Genomic DNA, 20651 nt, shown 5'->3' on the forward strand with positions numbered 1-20651 from the left:
ACCACAGGAAGCAGCTGCAATAACTTGTTTGTGTGTTGGTATGGTTTCTTGTGAAGACGACAACATGGTGTGTCGTGTGAGGTTGTCGCGTGTACCAGCGGCATGAAGGCGGCGGTAGCTACGTTACATGTGGCGGCCATCATTGTAAAGGACAACAACAGAGTTAGGCCACCACTGCTAACAAGGTAAAACGCTTCTTTATTCTGTGCTGTTCACTCAATAGTTTGTTAGACTTAGATGAAAGTTTGCTTAAGACTGAGGAAATGTTTTCAGAAAAGCTAATGTTTTTGTGTATTAGCATATTCATAGTGCTATTGTTTCTGCAGAGATCCTATATTTACTGTAATCGAAGCTACAATAACAGTAGGTACAGTAGCTACTGTGGCCTATTTTGTTTTGAATGTTGGTTTGATTGTTGCAGGCCAGTTTAAATTTTATATATATGAACACACGTGAAAACATCACCACCACCATCACCAAAAAACTTTTTTTTTAAATTGATAAAAGTTTCTGTATGGTGAAAAGCTTGGTATTTTATCTCCAAGTCAACTACAGTACTACCTTACTCAAACATAACCATTTACAGTAGCCTACTGTACCTTACATAAACCTTTACAAAGTTGAACATCTTTTTCACATCAGGTAGTTTGCAACAGAGAGGTACAGGCGTATTCACTGCAGTCATGTTGATGCCCTTGCACTCATGTCCTGTAACCCATGTCACAGGTGACTTTAATTATCCTGACTGATTAGACCTCCAATGAGGGCTGAGTGGGTTTGTACAGACCTGGCTTGATTGGTCCCCACCACCACCACCTGTTAGTTAAACAAATCTGCCCTTGAAGACATTTTGACATGTTGGCATTAAAATCCTGCCAGTGCGTGCATGTTGGCTCACTGCCACACTGTCAGGGCTCACTGGAAATCTTGATTAAAACAAAGCGATCGTTAGTCGCACCTGTGTTTTCCCTAGAATGACAAGTAAAACTGTCTGCTTTTAAAAACGACCTCTCAATTGTGTATGGTTTAAATGAATTTCTTCTTGTATTTGTAGACTGCCTGTGGATGATGAGTTCATGGGGATGTGAGGAAATTTGCAGCTGTCTTCTTCAACATTTCAAGGTGAATTTCTGTAGTGAGTATATTTTTAAGTTACTAAAGATTATTATGCCATAAACCTTCATGTTACGTGCAAGCTCTCAGCTTACCACAAAAATGACTCGAAAACATACTCTGGTAGTTATATTTTTCTTTAAAGTAGAAGTAAGCGGAATTTTTGTGTTAATATAAGTCTTACATAGTTATATCTTCTGACGGCAATCACTTTTATAGAGTGTTTGTTCTGAAACACGGGTCTGTCAGTCACTCTGCTCTGCTGTAAGCCCAGGAGAAAACTTTCCTTGTATCCTACAACCTTTATCCAGTGAGGAGAGAGAACGGCATAAAGGGGCGGTCCTCTCTGTGTGTGCAGCCAAGGGATGCGTGTGCATGTGGTGACGTAGGGACGAGGGCAGGGACTGCTAACTCTCCATCGGCTGACAAGAAGTTAGCCAAAACGACCGGATCGCTTACTTATGCTTTAATTTTGGCCAGTTGGCATTTGAAAGTTAATTGTCTATTTTTTATTTCTTTGTGTACAGCATGAAATGATAAAGTGATTTGTTTGTCTACTCATGCAAGTGGTGTTTCTTAGATTTCTGTCGCATTGATGACCAACAAACTCATCACTTCTTTTATCCAGAGACTGTCTTCACAGAGTGTATCTCACTAAATGAGTTGCACAAATTCCTTTAGATCACAACTGGAAAAAAAAAAAAAAAAAATTAATTAGGAAGCTCCAGTTCCAGGCATCCCAACAAAGGCCGATGTGAGTCATCCCTCCTCTTTATCCCAAGGGGAAATTTCCTAGTTGACAGTCTGCAGTGTTTTCATGTTTTCCAAGCTCATAAAACATGCATTCACCACTGCCATGCATGGAACACGCCCTGTTGAAGAATTGCTCCTCAACTTGTTGGTATGCATGGAATTCACAGGACTGTGACTCCAGATTTTGAAACCAATTATTCAAATAGCTGCCACTGTAACTGGCAGGGCAAGCGTGTCGAGAACAAGGGAGAGAAGCATCTCAGAGATTCATAATAAAATGTTCTCTGCTGTATAGTGCAGCAACTTGTCTGTGCCATTTCGAGATAGTCCGTTGTCCTTGGCGTGGTGTTTTGAGATCAGTCATGTGTGAGATGACTGTGAAGTGAGGTGTTGATCTGGGATAAATGAAAGTCTATTCTAGCTCTTAGTTCTTGTATCTGAGAAGATCACAGCGAAGCATTTTTTATGCTCACGTTTGTGCATTGTGATAGCAAATCAAACTGAGCCTTCATATATTCAGTATAATCAACATAAATGTCTCAGTGTGAATTAATAGTGAGTTGACTGGATGGATAGATAAATGCACTAACCTTTCCTCCTGTCTTGCACTACACTCTCCAGAAATATTAATCAAAACAGCAGAGTGGTGCGATCAAGTGTAGCTATAAGAGAAAAAAAAAGGCTACAGAATGAATTTGCATGAAAGTGACATGAAGTTGATTAATTATCCATCAGACCATTCAGTCACCGGCTCATTCTGCAAACAACTCACAAAAGATGTACATGGATATTCTGTCCGTGAGCACAACCATCTAAGCTGGGAAATATGAGACCATCATAAATACCATTTTTCATTCACCCTGTTCTGAATACCTGGCATTTAAAATTCATAGAGCATTTGTGGCGTATTGTCAGAGTTTTGGTGAGGGATGTCCTCAGGCCACCCCATTAATCTCTATTAAACAGGGACATGTGAGCCATCTCTGTGTGTATGTGGATTGGATCATGTGTGTCAGCCTCCTGAGTATTGAATGTCAGGTGTTTGGCAGCACAATCGCTTAAACCTTGATTATTCTTCAGTGTGTTTCTTATGGGTACCACAATTCAAAAGAATTTGTTATGGACAAACCACAGCTCTGGCCCAAGCTGGTACATGATCATGGTCGCTGATTCTACTGCCATAATATAAAATTTCATCTTTGATTGCTCAAGTACCAACATCGGCATAATTATTTCACCGTGTGCCCCTCATACCACACAAGTATGTTCCAATTAGTGGTGATATATTGGCTTGACATCTCGTTTAGTGAGGACAGGCAGAGTGTAGGGCCATAATTGAAAGCTTAATGAATGATTCATAATCTGGAATGAAATGGACATTTTCATTTGGGTGTCTGCAACAATTTTTTAGCTGGATACATAGCATTTCTACATAAAACAAAAAACTGGAGTTTCCATTTAGCGGTGTGATCAATTGTATGTGGAGAAATGTCTGTAGTTTCCTCACCTGCAACTACAGAGTTTCATTTGCTGTTGGATGCAGTGTTCTACCTCACATTTCTGTCTGGGTGTTGAAGGAATGTTTAGAGCAGGGAGTGATGTTGTCTTGTGTGAAACAAACAGATGGGATGACAACTTGACCTACTTCTTCATCTGGACTATTCTGAATAGAAAAGTGGGATGACTACAGATAGGATAGTGAAAATAGAGGCATGTGATGAGTTTATTGTGTGGATGCATATAATGTGCATTAAGTATTTATTTTTGATTTTTAGTTGTGCTTTGTGTTAACCATATTTACTGCACATGTTTTTTCTGTGTAGTGTTCTGTTCAGACCAAAAGGTCAGAGTCTAGGTCTGGGCTACCTAGTTCCGTTGCGTGTGATGTGCATGGAGCTGCCTTGTGATAAATTAGCTGTGTTAAGAAGCCAGGAGGGTCAGCTCTGCCATATCAATCATGCAGCTTTATTCTTCAAAACCCTAATGAGAACTGAGGCCATTGGTTGTGCTATGGGGAGGAGGAAATCATATTGGGATCAGAGGTATTTGCTTTGTAAAATGTACTTCATAACGCCTATTTTCTGATAGCAATTTGAACTTATCATGAAAAAATGAAATGCTCACAGAGCATACAGATGGTATTTTTCATAGTGCTGTATATGTACTTGTATTTTTTCACCTGTCTTGCACTTTGAACTTCAATGTTTTTGGCCATATGGCATAGTCGTCTTAGGAAGAAATACACTTCACTCCCACTTATGTTTTTATGCAATCGCTTTTTAAACAAACCCCCTTGACGCTGATTGTAATTGTGCATGTGATATAATTGCGTAGGTCAAACTGTTTGTGCCTCTGTTTTGAAATACAGTTGCAGTTGATAACTTGAAAGGCTTTCATATTTTCCCACATGTGGAGAACGGTTACCCCCTCGCAGCATATTCTGTTCTCTTCCCACGCCTCTTTAACAATACCATGAATTGTGTTGCAAACTATTGCAATAATTGCCTGTTTTTTAGACCACTTTGCCACAGGAGACAGCAATGCTCATGCACAGAGACATGAATAAAAAGTGTAGAATTTGCCCTGGGCATGTACAGGTAATGGGCCAATGAACAGTATACACTATTAATGAGCAGTACAAATAAAATACAGTCTTTTAAAGGTGTTCTCTATGATTAACTGTTGCAGAAACACTGTTGTGTCCATTACAAGTAAAATTGTCAATACTAAACAGGAAAACGTAAAAGGCCATGTTGCAAAAATGAGGGGACGCTTCTGAAAATTACAAAATAAAAATGTGTTCTGGTGCTAGTTAAGGGCAATTGAGCAGCGGCTGAGTCTGTTGAATCACTAGCAGACTTAATACTGACAGCAATGGCACCACATGGGAGAGATTTGTCTGGAGACCTGAGAAAAAATGATTTCATTGCACAAAAGAGGACAAGGGAAGAAGTGGATTAGAAAATCACTGTTATTAAAGAACACAGCAGCAATAGGGAGACAGAAACCCAAAAACTATAAAGTTGTGACAAACTCCCCGAGACTTTCAGGCTGTTGCTTTAAGTTCCACCACTAGACCACAAGATTTTGGATTAGAAAAGTATTGCAAAGTGAGTGCCTTAAAGCTGGCCAGAGCTTTGGAAAACTCAATTACAGTAGCTGTTTTGTCTCACAGTAAGGTACACATTGTATAGATGTGGAGGTGCAAAGGTGAAGACCTCTGGGAATATATACTCTTCTGGGTCTGATGACACCACGGTGTTGTTTGGGTCTGATAGCCTCTAAAATATGAGTGTGGGGTTGTGTAAGCGCTGAAGGTGTGTAGAGATTAGGCTTTACCTGAAATTGAAATTTTGAAATTGTATTACAGTAGTTGTGACAATCTGTAGTCATCTGATGCACATAATGCCAAGAAACATGGCAGCAGTAGCAGGAGATGGATTGAGATCTTCTGTTACAGAGTTCAGTACCATGGACAGCGCAGAGGCTTTGCAGGAGTTTTCTGTCCTTGGTGCTGAAATTCTGCTGCCATCTGTGGTTCTAAACATTATCTTATTATCATCTAGACATTTAGTTATTTGTGGGCATCATCACTCGGTTACATTTGAAAGATAGAGTTCACTTCTGGTTTAGTAAAAAAGCATGTCATGTGATGTCTGAACCTATAACTTCAGTGTGTTTTGGCACAATCAAATTACATTCAAAGAGTCCCAATCCTTTTAACTGTCAAATACAGATTGTAGGTAGTTATGTATTTATTATTGGTCCTAGGGATTCTGTTGCCAACCCTTGAGACGTACAGCCATAGGCCATTTCTTGTGATGCTCAAGGATACTTCGGCAGTGGCTGCAGGTATAGTGGATCAAAGCCCAGCTGCCTACGGTAACAATCTCACCATCCCTGAGGTTCAGCATTTATAATGAGTGCCTGAAAATATATCTGGAAGAAGTGTTTTTCTTTTTGATATGACTGTTATGTGACGTGCAACATAACAGAGCTATACACGTGTATACAGCCCTATATATTTTAACTATAGCCAGCTCTATGCGCGTCTGAAACGGCGTCTGCCTCCTTTAACATAAAAGCCCAGTAAATCACCCACGGCTGTCAAGCCACTGATGAGTCTGCCCTGCACAAAGCCTATGCAGTCTTTCCACAAGGCTGTTGTATCCCTCTCCCCCCTCCCTCCCTCTGTTCCTCTCCTCCTCCACATCCACTGCTCCCTCTTGCGCGCACGGCGAGCAGCGGCAGCAGTAACGGCTTCAGCGCTTCTCTGACGCACCATCGGAGATGAGCATCCCAGTCCCACAGGCTGTCAGGGAAGACTCTCTCGACGTCCCCCTCTAGGACCTCTGCGGTTAGGCTTTCAGCATAAACTCTACGTCTCTTTAGTCTGTTTTCAATTTCCCTCGTTTGTCTTGTAATTTTGTCAGATTCGGCGCTGCGATTGGCGGGGATGCCCGCAGTTGACATCTCTTGACTGGGAATTTACTTCGGAGGTGATTTTGTATCCGCAACAACTGTCAGCGAATGATTGATTTCTGTCTTCACTTATAGGGGGTTATCTCTGCGGTTACGGAGCATCATTTGGGACATTCTTGTGCTCCTAAGATAAGTGATTGAAATTAAAGGTGAAAAGCGGGGTAGAAACAGAGGGCTGTTTGACAGGAGATCGTTTGGATGACGGACACCGAGAGGCAATAGCTCTCCCTCTGCAACGCAAATCTCTGCGCCCTTGGAATATTCTTACAGAGGCGCTGTTAGAGTAGAAATATTTTCACAGTTTGCAGTCATAATCCATACGACGAGTTTGCCCACTGCAGGGGCTGTTGCGGCTTTCGTGTCTGCTCTGTTTTGAAATACGATTTGCTTGACGGGCGGGCGTCTGAGCATCCCGGACGAGCCCGAATTTACGATGCCCAAACAGTGAGAGTACGGTGGGATCTCATTCGGTCACCCTGCACGGTAGCATGGCTCCAGCCCGGAGGGACTGCAGCGGCTGGGAGATGTTCCTCCCGACGGGATGCCTGCTCCTCTCTGTTTTGCTATTTCACCCTGCCCTGGCCAAGGTGTGCAACGACCGCACCAAACACGGACAGGACAACAGCTGGTTCTCCAGGGACGGGGAAAACTTGCCCATCATGGTTCTTATGCCCATGAACGAGTCGGCCCTGATGAGCAGCATCAGCCAGGGGATCGAGCCGGCGGTTCAACTGGCCATCCAGCACATACGGGAGTCCAGGAAGTACTCGTTCTCACTCATCACCAAAATTTACGACACAGAGGTAAACACACAGACTAAATCATGTCATGATGCTGCTCGGAGCGGCTTGTTTAATACAGTTGTATATGGCTTGTGTGAGTAAGTCTGTGTGTGCCTGTGTATGTGTGCACGTGTGTATGCGCGCGCGCCACTGCCCCGCAGCGCTCCACACTGTGCGTCCAAGGGGAAACGCTTGGTCCTGTTATGTTTGGTATCTGCGCAGCCTCGTTGTTGATGAGCCTGTTTTCGTTGCGCTAAAGTCAACTGCTGTCGCTTTCCCCACAAATGATTCTGTTTCCCATCTTCGTCTGTGTCGCTGCTGTCGCTGCTCATTGACAATGAATTTAAATATGCTGGCACCAGGAGGCTCTGCATCACCCGGACACCCCAGACCCACACTCTCGTGCTCTCCCCACATTTCAATGGTTACCGCAATCTCAGGATGAAACAGGATGACCAATTTGTCTGATAATACAAATGTCGCCCCTCACTGACACACAGTGGAGACGCCGTATTCGGTATTTTTTCCGTCGTCACTTTTTATAAGATGCATGAGCGACTTAAACAGGCTGTGTTAGAGAGATTTTCAGTCACGAATCCAGTGTATCCTGCAAGGATTAAAGGGCTGCTTCTCACCGTGCCTGAAGATGGCGGTAATTGGATGTGCGATTTCTTCTGACTCCTTGCACCTCGAATCTCAGTTTTGCAGCTCCAAATTAAGATCAGTTTACTTCATAACAATAACAAAAGTTATATACAAGCTTTGACAACGCAGGCCTATTCTCCATATTTTGTTTACACTTGATTTATTTGACTCAGTCAACAGTGCTTACAGTGGCCTAGAAGGCTTTACTGATTTACATGCTTTTGAACACAGGATGTAGTTGAGGAGCTTAAAGCTGCTGCATACAGACCTCTACGGATGTTGTGTGACAGACAGTCCAGCTACAAGAAAAATGAATGAAAACGACTCTTTACTTTGGTAAATCATTTATGTATTTATAGTGTGTAATTATCTTTGGTTGATCCAGTTTTGTCACAGTAAAACATCTCATGGTAACTCTTTCCCCTCATGTATTAAATTACAGTATTCTTTGTTTTTTTCCCCCGTGTAGCACTTGAGTCTAGTGCACACAGGTGTGTCTGTGTGAGAGCACGCAAATCTCTGTTGACAGAGGTAAGCTCCTACAGTGCACATATGCTCAGACCATGGGATTAATATGCTCTTATGAGAGTTATGGTTTTTCTCCTTCTATTCCCCTGAAGAGAGAGATGAGCTGGAAGCAAGAGGTCAGTGGGCCAGCCTGACATTTGCTCACTGGGAATATCCTACGGTGGTGCCAGCTTTTCTAATACTAGCAATCAATAGGAAGAGTAGAGAACAGTGTTATTTGATGACTTTGTGGACAAAGGCTAAACTCTATTACACTGTGGCACTGCCAATCCCGTGGTATTTGACATTCGTTTTGTTTACAGGCCAGCTGAAAATCCATGCTCTGATCATGCTTTTCGAAATGTCACAATGAAAATATTCTGTGCCTGCTATAGAGCTCAATGTTTTGTCATCATTACAATCAATTTTTGCACATACAGAAATATAGACAACACACTTCCTATTTCATCATTTTACAAGTGGGAGGATTTATAGACTATTTGCAACTTTGAGATGAAATGTGTTAATGTGGAACGCTGGCCAGACATATCCTATCACTCTGTTTTAATAACTCAGAAAAAGAGCACCATGCCAACAACTTAAAGAGTATATTTACAAACTGCAGGAAATCGTCTGGTATAGGGTGGTATGGTAAAAGACAACAAGTGACCACAGAGAACACTGTGAAGTGCAAATGGCAGTATACAGCACATTATTGTTATTATATATTTACAGAGAATAATAAAGAAACAGTCAGGGACTTTAGTGAGAGAAACATGGTTCCAATAACATCTTCAGATATGAGAAACTGTTATTGTTTGTTTATATCAGATGAAGTGGTCTGAGGTGTTTGCAGTGTCTCAGTACTCAAGAGCTTTAAAGGTAGAGACTGCTGTAGTGACTATATTGACTATATTGGTTTTGGAGCCTCTGACATGTTTATCGGAGCAATAATATGACGTTAGTGATGGCCCTGCCATTAAAAATTTACCATACATGTTTTCATTATACATTTATTGCCATATAATCTCTTACTTACACATGAATAATAGTCCTGAGCTCGCACGCGCACATGCACACAGGCTCCCCACATGCCACATGCTTATGTCAGAAAACAATGCATGCATCAGTGCGTTCGTTGCAGCTAGCAGCAGGCCAAGTGTGTGCCTGTGTGTGTTTGTACACATGCATGTGTGTGTATGTGTGGGCACTGGGATTTGGCCTGGCAGATGTAAGTAATCAGTCCCTGAGCAGAGGCTCTTTATCCCTTTATCCCCTGTCGGTGGAGCCATGGGTAGACTGAGCAGGCCCAGTCCATCCCCTGGTGGTGTGGAGCTGGGTGGTGGTGCTGATGAAGGGGGTGGCGAGGCACTGAGGGGCTGTCCCACAGTAAAATGCTTAAGAGCTGAGGCTATGTTGCTAGAATGAGACAGTTTGAGGTTAGAGGATTGAACAAGCAGTTACTGGAAGTAGAGCAGATATCCAGATGTTGACTGTCTGGAGATGAAGATCTAATGTGGCCATGGTGTGAAACTGGTCTGAACAGGCTGATGAAAACATTTCACCTATGTACAGTAGGCTGAAGCAATGGCAGATTTTACTTTTGCTTTAAAAACCAGAGCATTGCAGGTAGAAAAGAAGCAGGATGGATTATATCAACTGGGAAGCTTAGTGCTGGAGCCGGAGTTGGTCCTCCACTGCAGCTCTAGATGTGTGAGTGTGGGTTTTAGTGTAACCGAGGACTGATACTGTAACTCTGCAGGCTTAGAGGATCAAAGCTTTGGAGAGGATGGGAAGCACTGGAAGAGGATGGAAGGGAGACTTTGGGCAGTGAGAGCGTTCTAGGCTAAGCTACGCTAGTTCACGGGCTTATAGGATGTGTGACAGGCTTTTGAGATGGGCCACTCAAGGAAAGATCACTTTTTAGCAGAGTAGTGAACAGTTGTACGCAAAGTTTTTGAAATCAATGTCACCTTGTGTTCATGGTCAATCATATCAACCGATGGGTAAAAGATTTAAAACATACACCAGGAAGGCAAAGTTTGATGTTATACATAGTATCACACCATTTCCAAAAAAAAAAAGAAAAATAATGAACAAAAAAAAATGCTAATGTGGGAAAATATTTGTACAAAGAGACAAAACTTCAGACGGAAAGGCATATTTGTCCTACATCCAGTCAGCATAGTACACTAATTACTATTAGTACAGTAGCTGCTTGGGCTAAAGCCCAAGGCCTGTATCCGGATATTGAGAAATGTTTGTGAAACAGGCCTGCTGTGTCACAGATTGAGGGAAATGGAGAGAGAAGAGGACAAAGAATGTCTGAATCGTTTCACTTGGCCTCATACATAGTTTCACCCACTAGGCCTGTCACTCTTTCAAAAAACAAGTTTGAACAAATGAGAACTAAAATGTGATTCTCCCAGATTTATTTAAAAGCAAAGCCCTTGTTAGAAGAGAATCTGCTTGGTTACATTAATTAGCTCTGGGTCTACAGCTGACTTCAGATTTGTTGTTGGGTTTTGGCCACAATTTTTATTCTTATGCAGTACATGTCAGATGGTTTGGTGCCATCACCCATTCAGTATGGCTCACTGCCTCCATTTTGCATTCAATAAACTCAGTGACAGTGCAGTTAACCTAAATACAAGGACAGCTTATTGGCCGTATATGTAAATTTTCCATTTTAGATTGTTACAGACTGAATATTTCATTTATGCACATGTTTAAATAGTTGTTTGAACTTTGAATAAAAAGTGACAGCCCAATTGCAGTGACCCAAAACTTTTGTTTGTTGTGGAAAGGGGAAATTAGGAGATGCCATATGATAATGTTCTGGCTGACGCCCTTTCTCAAGGTTGATTGTTTTCAAAGCCCTTAGATGAATTATTGTAAGATAGTATGTTTGTTTTTCATTTGTAAGGATGCAACGTCCCCTGTAGGTGAATGTGTGTTGTGCCTGAGCTCTAGATCTTACTCCTCGCTCGTCTCATTGATCCTGCCAATGAGACCTGCAGGCAATGCCGTCCATTCACTTTTTTCTGTTTTTGGGTACTGATATGATTTAATGTCACACATTCCAGGTTATTACATCAGAGGTGGATGGTGCCATCTTAAGAAACAATCAATCAATTTGATATCAATTTTTGGAAACTTCAAGTCTGCCATTATTTTCGATGAGCAGTCCTCATCCCTGCAATTCAATTAACATACTTCAAGGGAATGTGTTCCTGTGCTATCACGTTTCCCGTTTTCTTGCAGAGTGAACACGTGTATTTTAAAAGCAAATCAATACAACCACAAAGACACAGAGTCTACAGTTGGAGATCTGGATCTTCCCATGTATGGTGCACCAGATACAGTACGAGTATTTATAGCATATGGCTGTTCATCCATGCAATACTGTGGGCCTCCTGAGACTATGTTAGCAATGACCTGTGATCAGAGATACGGCGCACAGATATGGACAGTATGAACTGCCTCCCCTTCTCTCCTCAGAGGACTACATGCAACATGTCACATTTGTGCACATGTTGCCAAGCCGCCTGAAACCACTGTACAATACACTTGTTCACAGGAGGAAGAGCACCCCCCGAGCATATGTGAGGCGTTCTGTCATTTTGTCAGAAGAAGTTAGGTTTTCTGTTAAAAGGCATGACCATAATGGAGGTTGTGCTGCTGCTAAGCATAGGTCTTAAGTCAAGACAAGCTGGTTCAAGGCAGTTGGCTTTTTGTAGGGTTGAGGACAATTTATTTTAGCATTGCATCATTTGTTTAAAGTGGAGGTCGTTTCTACATTTATTCAACGTGAATATCTCAGTGTGCGCTTTACAGATCTTACTGATTCACACAGTGTACCTTTTGTATAAAACTATCTGACATGGGCCAAATGAAGCAGTGCCTTTGAACATCTTGGATGTCAGAATTTCATACTGTACGCCACATATTATCTAAATATCTGACACCTATTCAGCACCATAGCAGTGACCCAGGAGGGTCAAAGATTACCTGTCATTGTTCCTGAGAGGGTGAATATTCAGGGATAGGAGGGAAAAGCAGTCTCTAACAGCCTGGTTACTCTCTAGGCATATAGAAAGTGCTGAGTGTGGCTGTAATCACTGACCCGACACAGATAGTGGGGATCAATGTGCAGCAGCCCTTCTCATAGAACGAACAGGATCTCAGGGGAGAATCAGAGAATGAGGCGAGAGAGAGAGCGAGAGAGAGACAGAAAGAGAGAGAGAGAGAGAAAGAGAGAGAGAGTGAGAGAGATGTGTAGGGTTTTGAGATGGAGATCCTGAAATAGGATTATATCATCTTCTGTACAGGAAGAGGAAATGGCCAGCCTCTTAATTCTTATTGGATCATAATGTAATACCATTTGGGTTGTTTCTCTGAGGCTACATAGTTTAATGGCCATGTAAAAAAAAAAAAAAAAGCAATTACTGCATTCATTGAGGTATGAGCATTAGATCAGTTAAAGGCTCCAAAGATCTTGTGTTGTTATATTGCTAATACAATTTTGCAGGTTCATAAGAGTATTGTGTTTATTATATCATTGTACCCCCCCCCCAATTCATTCAAAATTGGACAATGTGGACAACTGTGTAATAAAGTTACTGAATTTGAGCATTAATAGCTGACCTTTTTCTGAGTCAGGCTTCCAGTGGCCTGGAGGGTTGAGCAAGATAACCAGAAACACGAACCTTCTTGATAAAAGAGGCTCTTGATGTTCCCTGGAGCTTCACCACAAATACAGGGACACACTGGCACACTTGTAATCTAGCCCATAAATGAACAACAGTATGCTTATGAACACTGTAATTTTCATTTTCATGCCAACCCAGACCCGTGACACACACACACACACACACACACACACTCCCACATATGGTCATGGCTGTTGTTGTTGGCGTCCCTGCAGCACTGCCTGAGGTCAGGACAGTGTGGTCAGTTGAGCACTCAAATGCAAAGTGTTGTTCAGTTCCAATAAAAATGGAGTCACATTATGGTCAGATTGCTTTGTAGCACATTTGGTACCCCCACCCCTCCACCTCTGCTCTGGGCAATATAATAAAAACAGTTTTCATCTATCATTAGAAACCAGTGAAACAAGACAGGTATCTCCTTGCACAATGGGTTTTCATTATTATTTTTCATTTCCTTACACTTTATTTCTATCCCTGTCTTTTTTCCCTTGTTTGTAAGAAGAGGCACAGCAAGCCTCCCTCTTTCTCAATGGATTCTGAACTTCATCCTTCCCATCTTATGACTTCTCATCAATGCTTTTTAACAACAAATGTCCTCATATCTTGACCACCACCTCAAGTTTATCCCAAGCGGAATAAGTCAAGTTTGACTGCTCGCCCTCTCTGGTATATTATTCTATATTAACCATTCAGCAACATCTTCTTGCTAATGTGAAAACAACACAATGCTTTATTTCATGAGATATTGGTATTCTGAGTGTAAAGTTCAATAGGTGAGTTCAAGTGTGACAAAAACAAATTAGCCTTTTGGCTCTCCCCACAGAACACCTTGTGTTTGCCTGGAGTAGATTACAGTGTGTTTGACTGAATCTCATTGTTTGTGTGAATATGTTGCTAATTTGAGACAGCAAGAGTGAGTGTTTGGCATTATCTCTTGTCTGTTGAGTCACCCTGCAGGGCTCAATGTGCTGACCAAGTCAAGGGCTAATCACATGAGAGAGGCAACGGCTGAATCCAGTTTCAACAGCCCCGTGAGCAAGTCCTGTTGGTTGCTTGCAAGGCAGTCGAAATGTGCATTTTACTCTGAGTGCTGCAGGAGGTTGGGAAAGGATGGTAAATAGTCTGAACACTGGGTGTGTGGGTGGAGGCACTTCTGTGAATGTGATTCTTAGAGATGGATGCAATCACCCCACTGATAATGTTAAGAATTGTGCAGTTAGACTGTTGCCTTCTGCTGAAATACAACATGGCTCAATGTTGTGGTTCCAGACGTTGCTGTGATTACATTTTTCTGCATTGGTAAATCTCTCTGTGTGACTGACTGGAATCTAATCTAGCTTTTTGTTAGCCCAATTGAACAAAAATAATGTACAATCAAGTGCCATTGAAGCCTTAATGCATTCATAGTGTGGTCAGGGGTCTGTACTGTGGTCAGCACCATCACTTAGGGGTGTTAAATGCATGACAACCTAGTGGAAATGTATTATGTGTATGTGTCAGGAAACACAGCCTCCCCTACAAAATGATAATGATACTTTATTTCATTGCATGGCACCATAAATATATTCTAGTGTTGTACCCAACCTGAAAAGATTAATACAGTTTCCAAAACTCTGCATATGTTGCCCTGAATTTATTGCATCTTAATTACAGCCAGCTCGACACACTCGTATAGAAAAGCTTTAATGAATTTAGTTTGTGATAATCAATTAGGCGTCAAATGAATTTGTCATTGTCAAATTTTAATCTTCTTTTCTTTATACCAACGTATTGTGTTTCCAAGCAGATGCTTCGATGAGGCATCTGTTGGTACGTCCTCTCCTCATCTTTTTCTTTCTTTTCTCCGCTGCTGACGAGATGCGCAACTACAAAAGGTGGCGAACCAGGCATCTGGCTGCCATTAACATTAAACCAACAGTTACTCTCTGATTCACATGGCTGTACTGTGGTACTGAGGGACACCCACTGGGAAATCACCCAGGAGATAGAAACAGGATGGGGGTGGGGGGGTGGATGAAGAGGTGGGGGAGCCAGAAAATGGGGACTTTAGTTGGGACGAGACAGGGGAGGTGGAGAGTGGTAACATAGCAGGTGAGCCAGATAGACTGGACACTGAAAATGAAGCTTTTTAAGCTAGTGATAGTCTGGTGCTGGGATAAGGATGAAAATCCCCCATTTTTATTCAGTGCTACCAAAAATACTGACAAGATGGCTGCTGCCATGTTGAGTGCAACACTAAGTCTGTCTGTCTGTCTGCTTCTGCTGGTGCAACTATAAAGCTGCCACTGATCCCCAGCCAAGCCATTTGCACAGACAATTAACACAGTGAACATTTATCTGCTGCTATAGCATGTTTCACAGCAAGCCAGTGAAAAAATAACTGCCTCCAACTTCCAAATGTGGTTTGAGCATTAGGATTCTTTCATAATGATATTTGTGATGTTGCAGTCTGTTTACTGAACTCCTTTTCTGCAGACAAGATACAGGAGAATATCTGTTTGTGTGCTTATGGTTACCAACCCCAAGAGAGGTGCCCTGCTGTTACATGTCTGGAGAATTTCCATCACTGAAAGGCTGTGTGTATGTGTCTGAGTGAGAGAGACAGGCAAAGGGGAAAGAAAGGTTGTAGGTGTGAGATAGTTTTCAAATGTCTTAATATTGCTTCTGTTCTAATGGGTTTTGACCTTTGACCCTTTAGCACAGCAGAGTGACCAAGGCGTTGCTGTTCCAGATGACCTTTTTGAAGGATGACTTGTTTTCTACTCAATATTGCCTTTGTCAGCCATTATTATGCCTTAATCCTTAAAATTTTACATCCCCCCTCTCTCCATCACTGTCTGCTTTTTTCACTCTCCCATCCCACACACACACACACACACACACACACACACACACACACACACACACACACACACACAGATTCACCTCTGTGCCTCGCTGGCCCTCTCCTGTGAGTGGACAGAAATGAAAGGATTACTGTGGAAAGGGTGTGCCGTTGTCATTAGAGATTGAACAAATACTCTGTGCATGTTCCTATCTGTGGCTCATAAGGGGGCCCAGCACAGAGCAATAAGCAGAGAGAGTGTGTCCTTGTCAGTCCTGTAATTACATTAAAGCTCATGTAATTCTTGGACCAAAAAAAGAGAGAGAAGGCAACCGTTGTCTGCTTCTTCTTGTGAAGAGATGGGTGCTTATGTGCACGTGGATACACATGTGTAAAAGGAGTGCATGAGTATGCTTATGAAGAGACTATTTGCTTGTGTTTGCATGCATCCACACACATGGTACAGTACATGTTTGACTGAGGGCTGGTGACTTTGTGTGTGTGTGTGTGCCTTTGCAATTACGTGATCCTGGTAGCACGCAATGTGTATGACTGTAGCATGTGTGTGCATTCTGTTCCCAGGGGTGAGTGGCAGTTAACACTTATTCCCAGAGGATGGGCTGGCTGTCATGGCCACAGCTGGGATGTGCGGAGACTCGGGCAGGTGCCACATAGAATAATGACCTTTCTTGCTTTGTCTCTTTCTTTGTCACCATGACATTCAGCTATGTGAATACACATTTGATGCCAGTCTTTCTCTCTCTCACACACACATACACTCACTTACACAAAACCCTGAATCACTTGTAAGCAGGGCCATGACTAGACAGAACTAACTATTCTAGTGGTCAACAGAGGGCACCAGGGTGCTACCCTTCCTAAAATGGCTGTGGAAAACCTAATTGGACCTTTTGGTAATTTAATTAACCTCAGACTGATACAGATGATGACTAACACATATTTTCTGTTTATAAGAATTATCAGCCAGTCACTAAAAACGTTTTCTGTGCTCAGATACAGTACAGTACATTCATACACACATCCGCACACATATAAAGGAGTAATCGTCACTCACCAACAGCCTCACTCTCCTGCTAGGTGAAGTGTTCCAGCAGCGTACACAGCGGCCACCTGTAGTCAAGGCTTTCTCACTGTTTCACAAGAAAAGGCAAAACTGAACTGTGTGTGATGTAGACTACTGCAATGACGACAACTTGTGACTGTATTACCCCTTTTAGAATTATTTAAGAATGTCTCACCCATAGTAAGACTAATACACAGATTTTATAGCTCTTTTAAAGGATCAGGCAGAATGAAGGAAGCAGTTCCGACCATAATGCACTTCGCCACTCTTGGCCTTTGCTTTTCCTATCAGAACAGGTCATTGTCATTGCTGCTCCTCTGTCCTCTTCTAGAAAGAGATGCTCCACTAGAGGAGCGATTATACAGTTTCAGTCACACCGATAAGGACCTTCGTGGAGCACCTGTCGGAAGCTCAACCTTCACAGTTATTATTTTACAGAAATAGACTGCTGGATTTAATACATTAAAGCTCCCTTGAGCAATATCTCATGCTTTTGTGCTCATCCAGCTGTAAGGTAACAAACTGTCAGTTTGAGTTTTGCGTTTCCTCTTACGGTTTGTGCCATTTAGATTTTGCGGTTGTCAAACACTGTAATCCTCTGTGTGTTTTCCAGTATTTCTCTGCTTTAACTGACTACATACATGTCTGTATGTACAAGGGTTGTCTGAAAGTGTAACTGTTGTGATTTGTTGCTGGTAGTGGGCCTCAGCAGGTGTCCATGTGGCATGCTGCAGCTCTTTGCTCCAGCAGTCTCTGGATACACATCAGACCTTTGTCCATTTGCTGCCCGCTCATAGTGGCTACAGCTTCTCCATCCCTGATTGCTGGGGCCTGTTAGCAGAAAGCAGTTGGTGAGCCCATTGTGTGCCAAGAGCGATAACAACAGACAGTAGAATCACAGATGTACCCTACACACAAATACACACACACACTCCCTGCCACACTCTCTAAGTGCCCATGCACGGTAGCAGCGGTATACACATCTGTCATGCCCATCCAGAGCAGGCAATCATGCCACATGCAATCACAAAAGCCTGTGCAATGATGATAAGAGATCGTTTGCTCTATCTGCTGTGGCTCAGTCCTAATCTTTGCGCATGTACGTATGTCTGTGGGTGTGTGCACGTGCTTGTTTTCATAGCCGGATAGTCCTTTCTTATGTTGTGTCAGTGGAATTGTGTTTGTCAGTACATAAAACAAAACCAAAACGGTAACATGCAGGAGTGGGTAGCATTCTGTTTTGAACAGTCCCCACTCCATTTGGCAAACAAACCCCAATCCTAACTACATATTCACATTCTCTCCCTCTGCACCATGATGACACATACAGATGCACACTGAGCAGTGACTGTCGTTCTTAGCTGCTCTACATGTTGCTTTCTCTAATACATCTCTGAACAAACCATGTTACGGAGCAGGAATTGTAGTTGTAAAGAGTAGTTGGTGTTACAGAGTCCTTGTCAGACTGCGGCTGATAGATGGGGTGGGGCCCTGATTGGACAGACCTGCAGCTGCCTGTCTGAATAATGAACTGTTACTGTAAGGCAGGAGCCTTTTATTGCTGTCTTTATGGGGAGAAGAGGCTACACTGATGACTTGGCCTGCTTTTTTCTTTTACCAGTCAATTTCTCGCTATAAGCGCGCACACGCACACACAAAGCCTTGCTTTACTAAATCTACTGGGACCCAACTTCACCCACCGCATGTGATGCTACCTGTAAGCCTGACATACAAACAGCTTCAGAAACTTTGAAATGCTCCATTTTAGTTTGAAGCTCCAGGATTGCATTCTGTTGTCTACTGATTGAATCTAATCAGTCACAACATGTCCTGTGATTTTTGGACTGGATAATGCTCCTCCTGTCACCTCTTTAACATGTTTTCATATTTGCTTGACGATGACTCCTATCTGTCTTTTATGGCACCTTGACCACCCTATACTCATATTATGTTCAGTAATAGTTCCACCTCATCATCAGTCCAAGCAAAGGAATGTCAACTACAGTAAGCAAACAACTGCAGAGTAGCCAGTCGGCCACTGTAATCCCGTTACATTGTTCCTGAATGGACATGTGATATGCATTTTGATATTGCATTTTTGATACAGAGCTAAAACACTCCTCTGCTCTGAGATTGTTTTTGTTTTGAAATCAAAACATTTTAGTTATGATGTAGCTTAGACACCTAATTTTCAACCAAGCCTCAAACAGTTTTGATGACTGGTCTAATTTACCCACGTCTAAAATCCAAACCGGCCCTCATGGAGATAGAAACACACACACACGAATGCAGGGGTTTCACATTGATCAGCAGTCTGGAGCCATGTTATTAAAACTCTGTCAGTTTGGGCTCTTGGGCCTTTTTCATTAAATTTGCAGCATGCAAACTGATATTTGCAATATGCAATCACTTATTTGACATGTCACAAATAAATTACAAACTCAAGAGGCAAAAGGGCCTCACAATGAACAGTGAAGGAGGCAATCTTGATCTCTTCTTCCCTCATCATTTCAAAAAACATGAAGGTGTTCATCATGACACACTCTACCTGCCCTACAGTATGTCTTCTTCTTCCCCCTGATAGAAAAAAAACAATTTTAACTGGTATGTACGGTGTACTCTTTGAGAACTAATGTGATATTTTTTACTTCAAATATCACATTTAGACATAAACTTGTTTTGACATAACCTCTGAGCTTGTCTCGCTTTGAGAGATTTTGATAATCACAGCTGCAGTAGACTTTAAGCATTGAAACATGAAACCTTGGGAGTTTTATCTGATTTGTACTCATGAAAACACAGCCTGTTAAGACATTTTAATGTCTATTCCATTGACTAATTAAATTATTTATTTGCTTTAAAAATGAAATGATGTGAAATCTGGATATCCTGGGTTGTCATGTAATTAACATGTTGAAAGGTAGCATTTCCTGTCTTCTGTCCAAATGCTCAACAGTCTGTCCAGAAAGCAGCTCCTCTGTTCACGTTGCCCACCTGTGTGTATTGGTTACATGGCTAAAAACAGGGTGATGGCAGAATGCCTGTTTTGTTCTTCCTTTTGGGAAACATCCAAGAACAATTGATGCCCCCATTTTTGCCATTTCTTAAAAATTGGCAGAGTGTTAAAGATCCAACTGCAGCTGAATTTCTTCGCTTAAATCCGGTCAGTTAAATCATATTTTTAAATAGTCTTTTCTTTATATCCTATTTTTTACTGGATTTGTGTTCACCACATTGCCTTAAACCTCACACCTTTTCCATAATGTGATGTTTCATGGCCACACTGGGATGCTTGGGGAATGCGCTCCAGGGTTTTCACCACTGCTGCCAAGAGATACTGGCCCTTACTTCCTCTGCCAGCAATCTTTTATTAAACCCTTTCATTATGTTTGAAATTCCAAGGTAAAGGACTGTCTAGGGACTGAATGTCAACAGTTGTATTCAACCACTTCAACACACTGTACAAGACAGATGAAGCAATTAAATCACCAAGGTAATGCATACCCTAGCCTGAGCTGGCATGCAGTTTGTCTTTGAGATGGCAGCCTGTGTTTAGAAGGAGACCCCCATTTTACAGTATGGCATGAACATCCCTGTCATGTATCATTCCTGCTTTTTGTACTGTGATGGTTATTGGGCTCTCGTGAGCTTTTATTGCCTCAGTTGTCTGTGATGGATGTGCCCAATGAGTGCTGAACGCTGGTTGGGCAGATGACACCCCAAGCTGTGAGAAGGAAGGATGCCTATCA

The 20651-nt window shown here is 42.2% G+C and overlaps 1 protein-coding gene across 3 annotated transcripts in view; it reads left to right on the forward strand.

Moving 5' to 3' along the window:
- The first annotated feature begins 1054 nt into the window (after positions 1-1054).
- gabbr2 (gamma-aminobutyric acid (GABA) B receptor, 2) overlaps positions 1055-20651 on the forward strand; it is a 185509-nt gene continuing 165912 nt past the window's right edge. The window contains exon 1 of one of the 3 annotated variants that reach the window (XM_085791840.1): positions 1055-1122. In XM_085791840.1, coding sequence (XP_085647966.1) covers positions 1066-1122 — 57 coding nt within the window. In that variant the 5' untranslated portion in view covers positions 1055-1065. Of the gene's footprint in view, positions 1136-6084; positions 7152-20651 lie in introns of those variants that run through there. The other 2 variants (XM_085791842.1, XM_085791839.1) reach the window with 2 other exon arrangements.

This window comes from Trachurus japonicus, chromosome 11, assembly GCF_045865225.1.
Source record: "Trachurus japonicus isolate A0001 chromosome 11, Traja_1.0".
Taxonomy (NCBI): domain Eukaryota; kingdom Metazoa; phylum Chordata; class Actinopteri; order Carangiformes; family Carangidae; genus Trachurus; species Trachurus japonicus.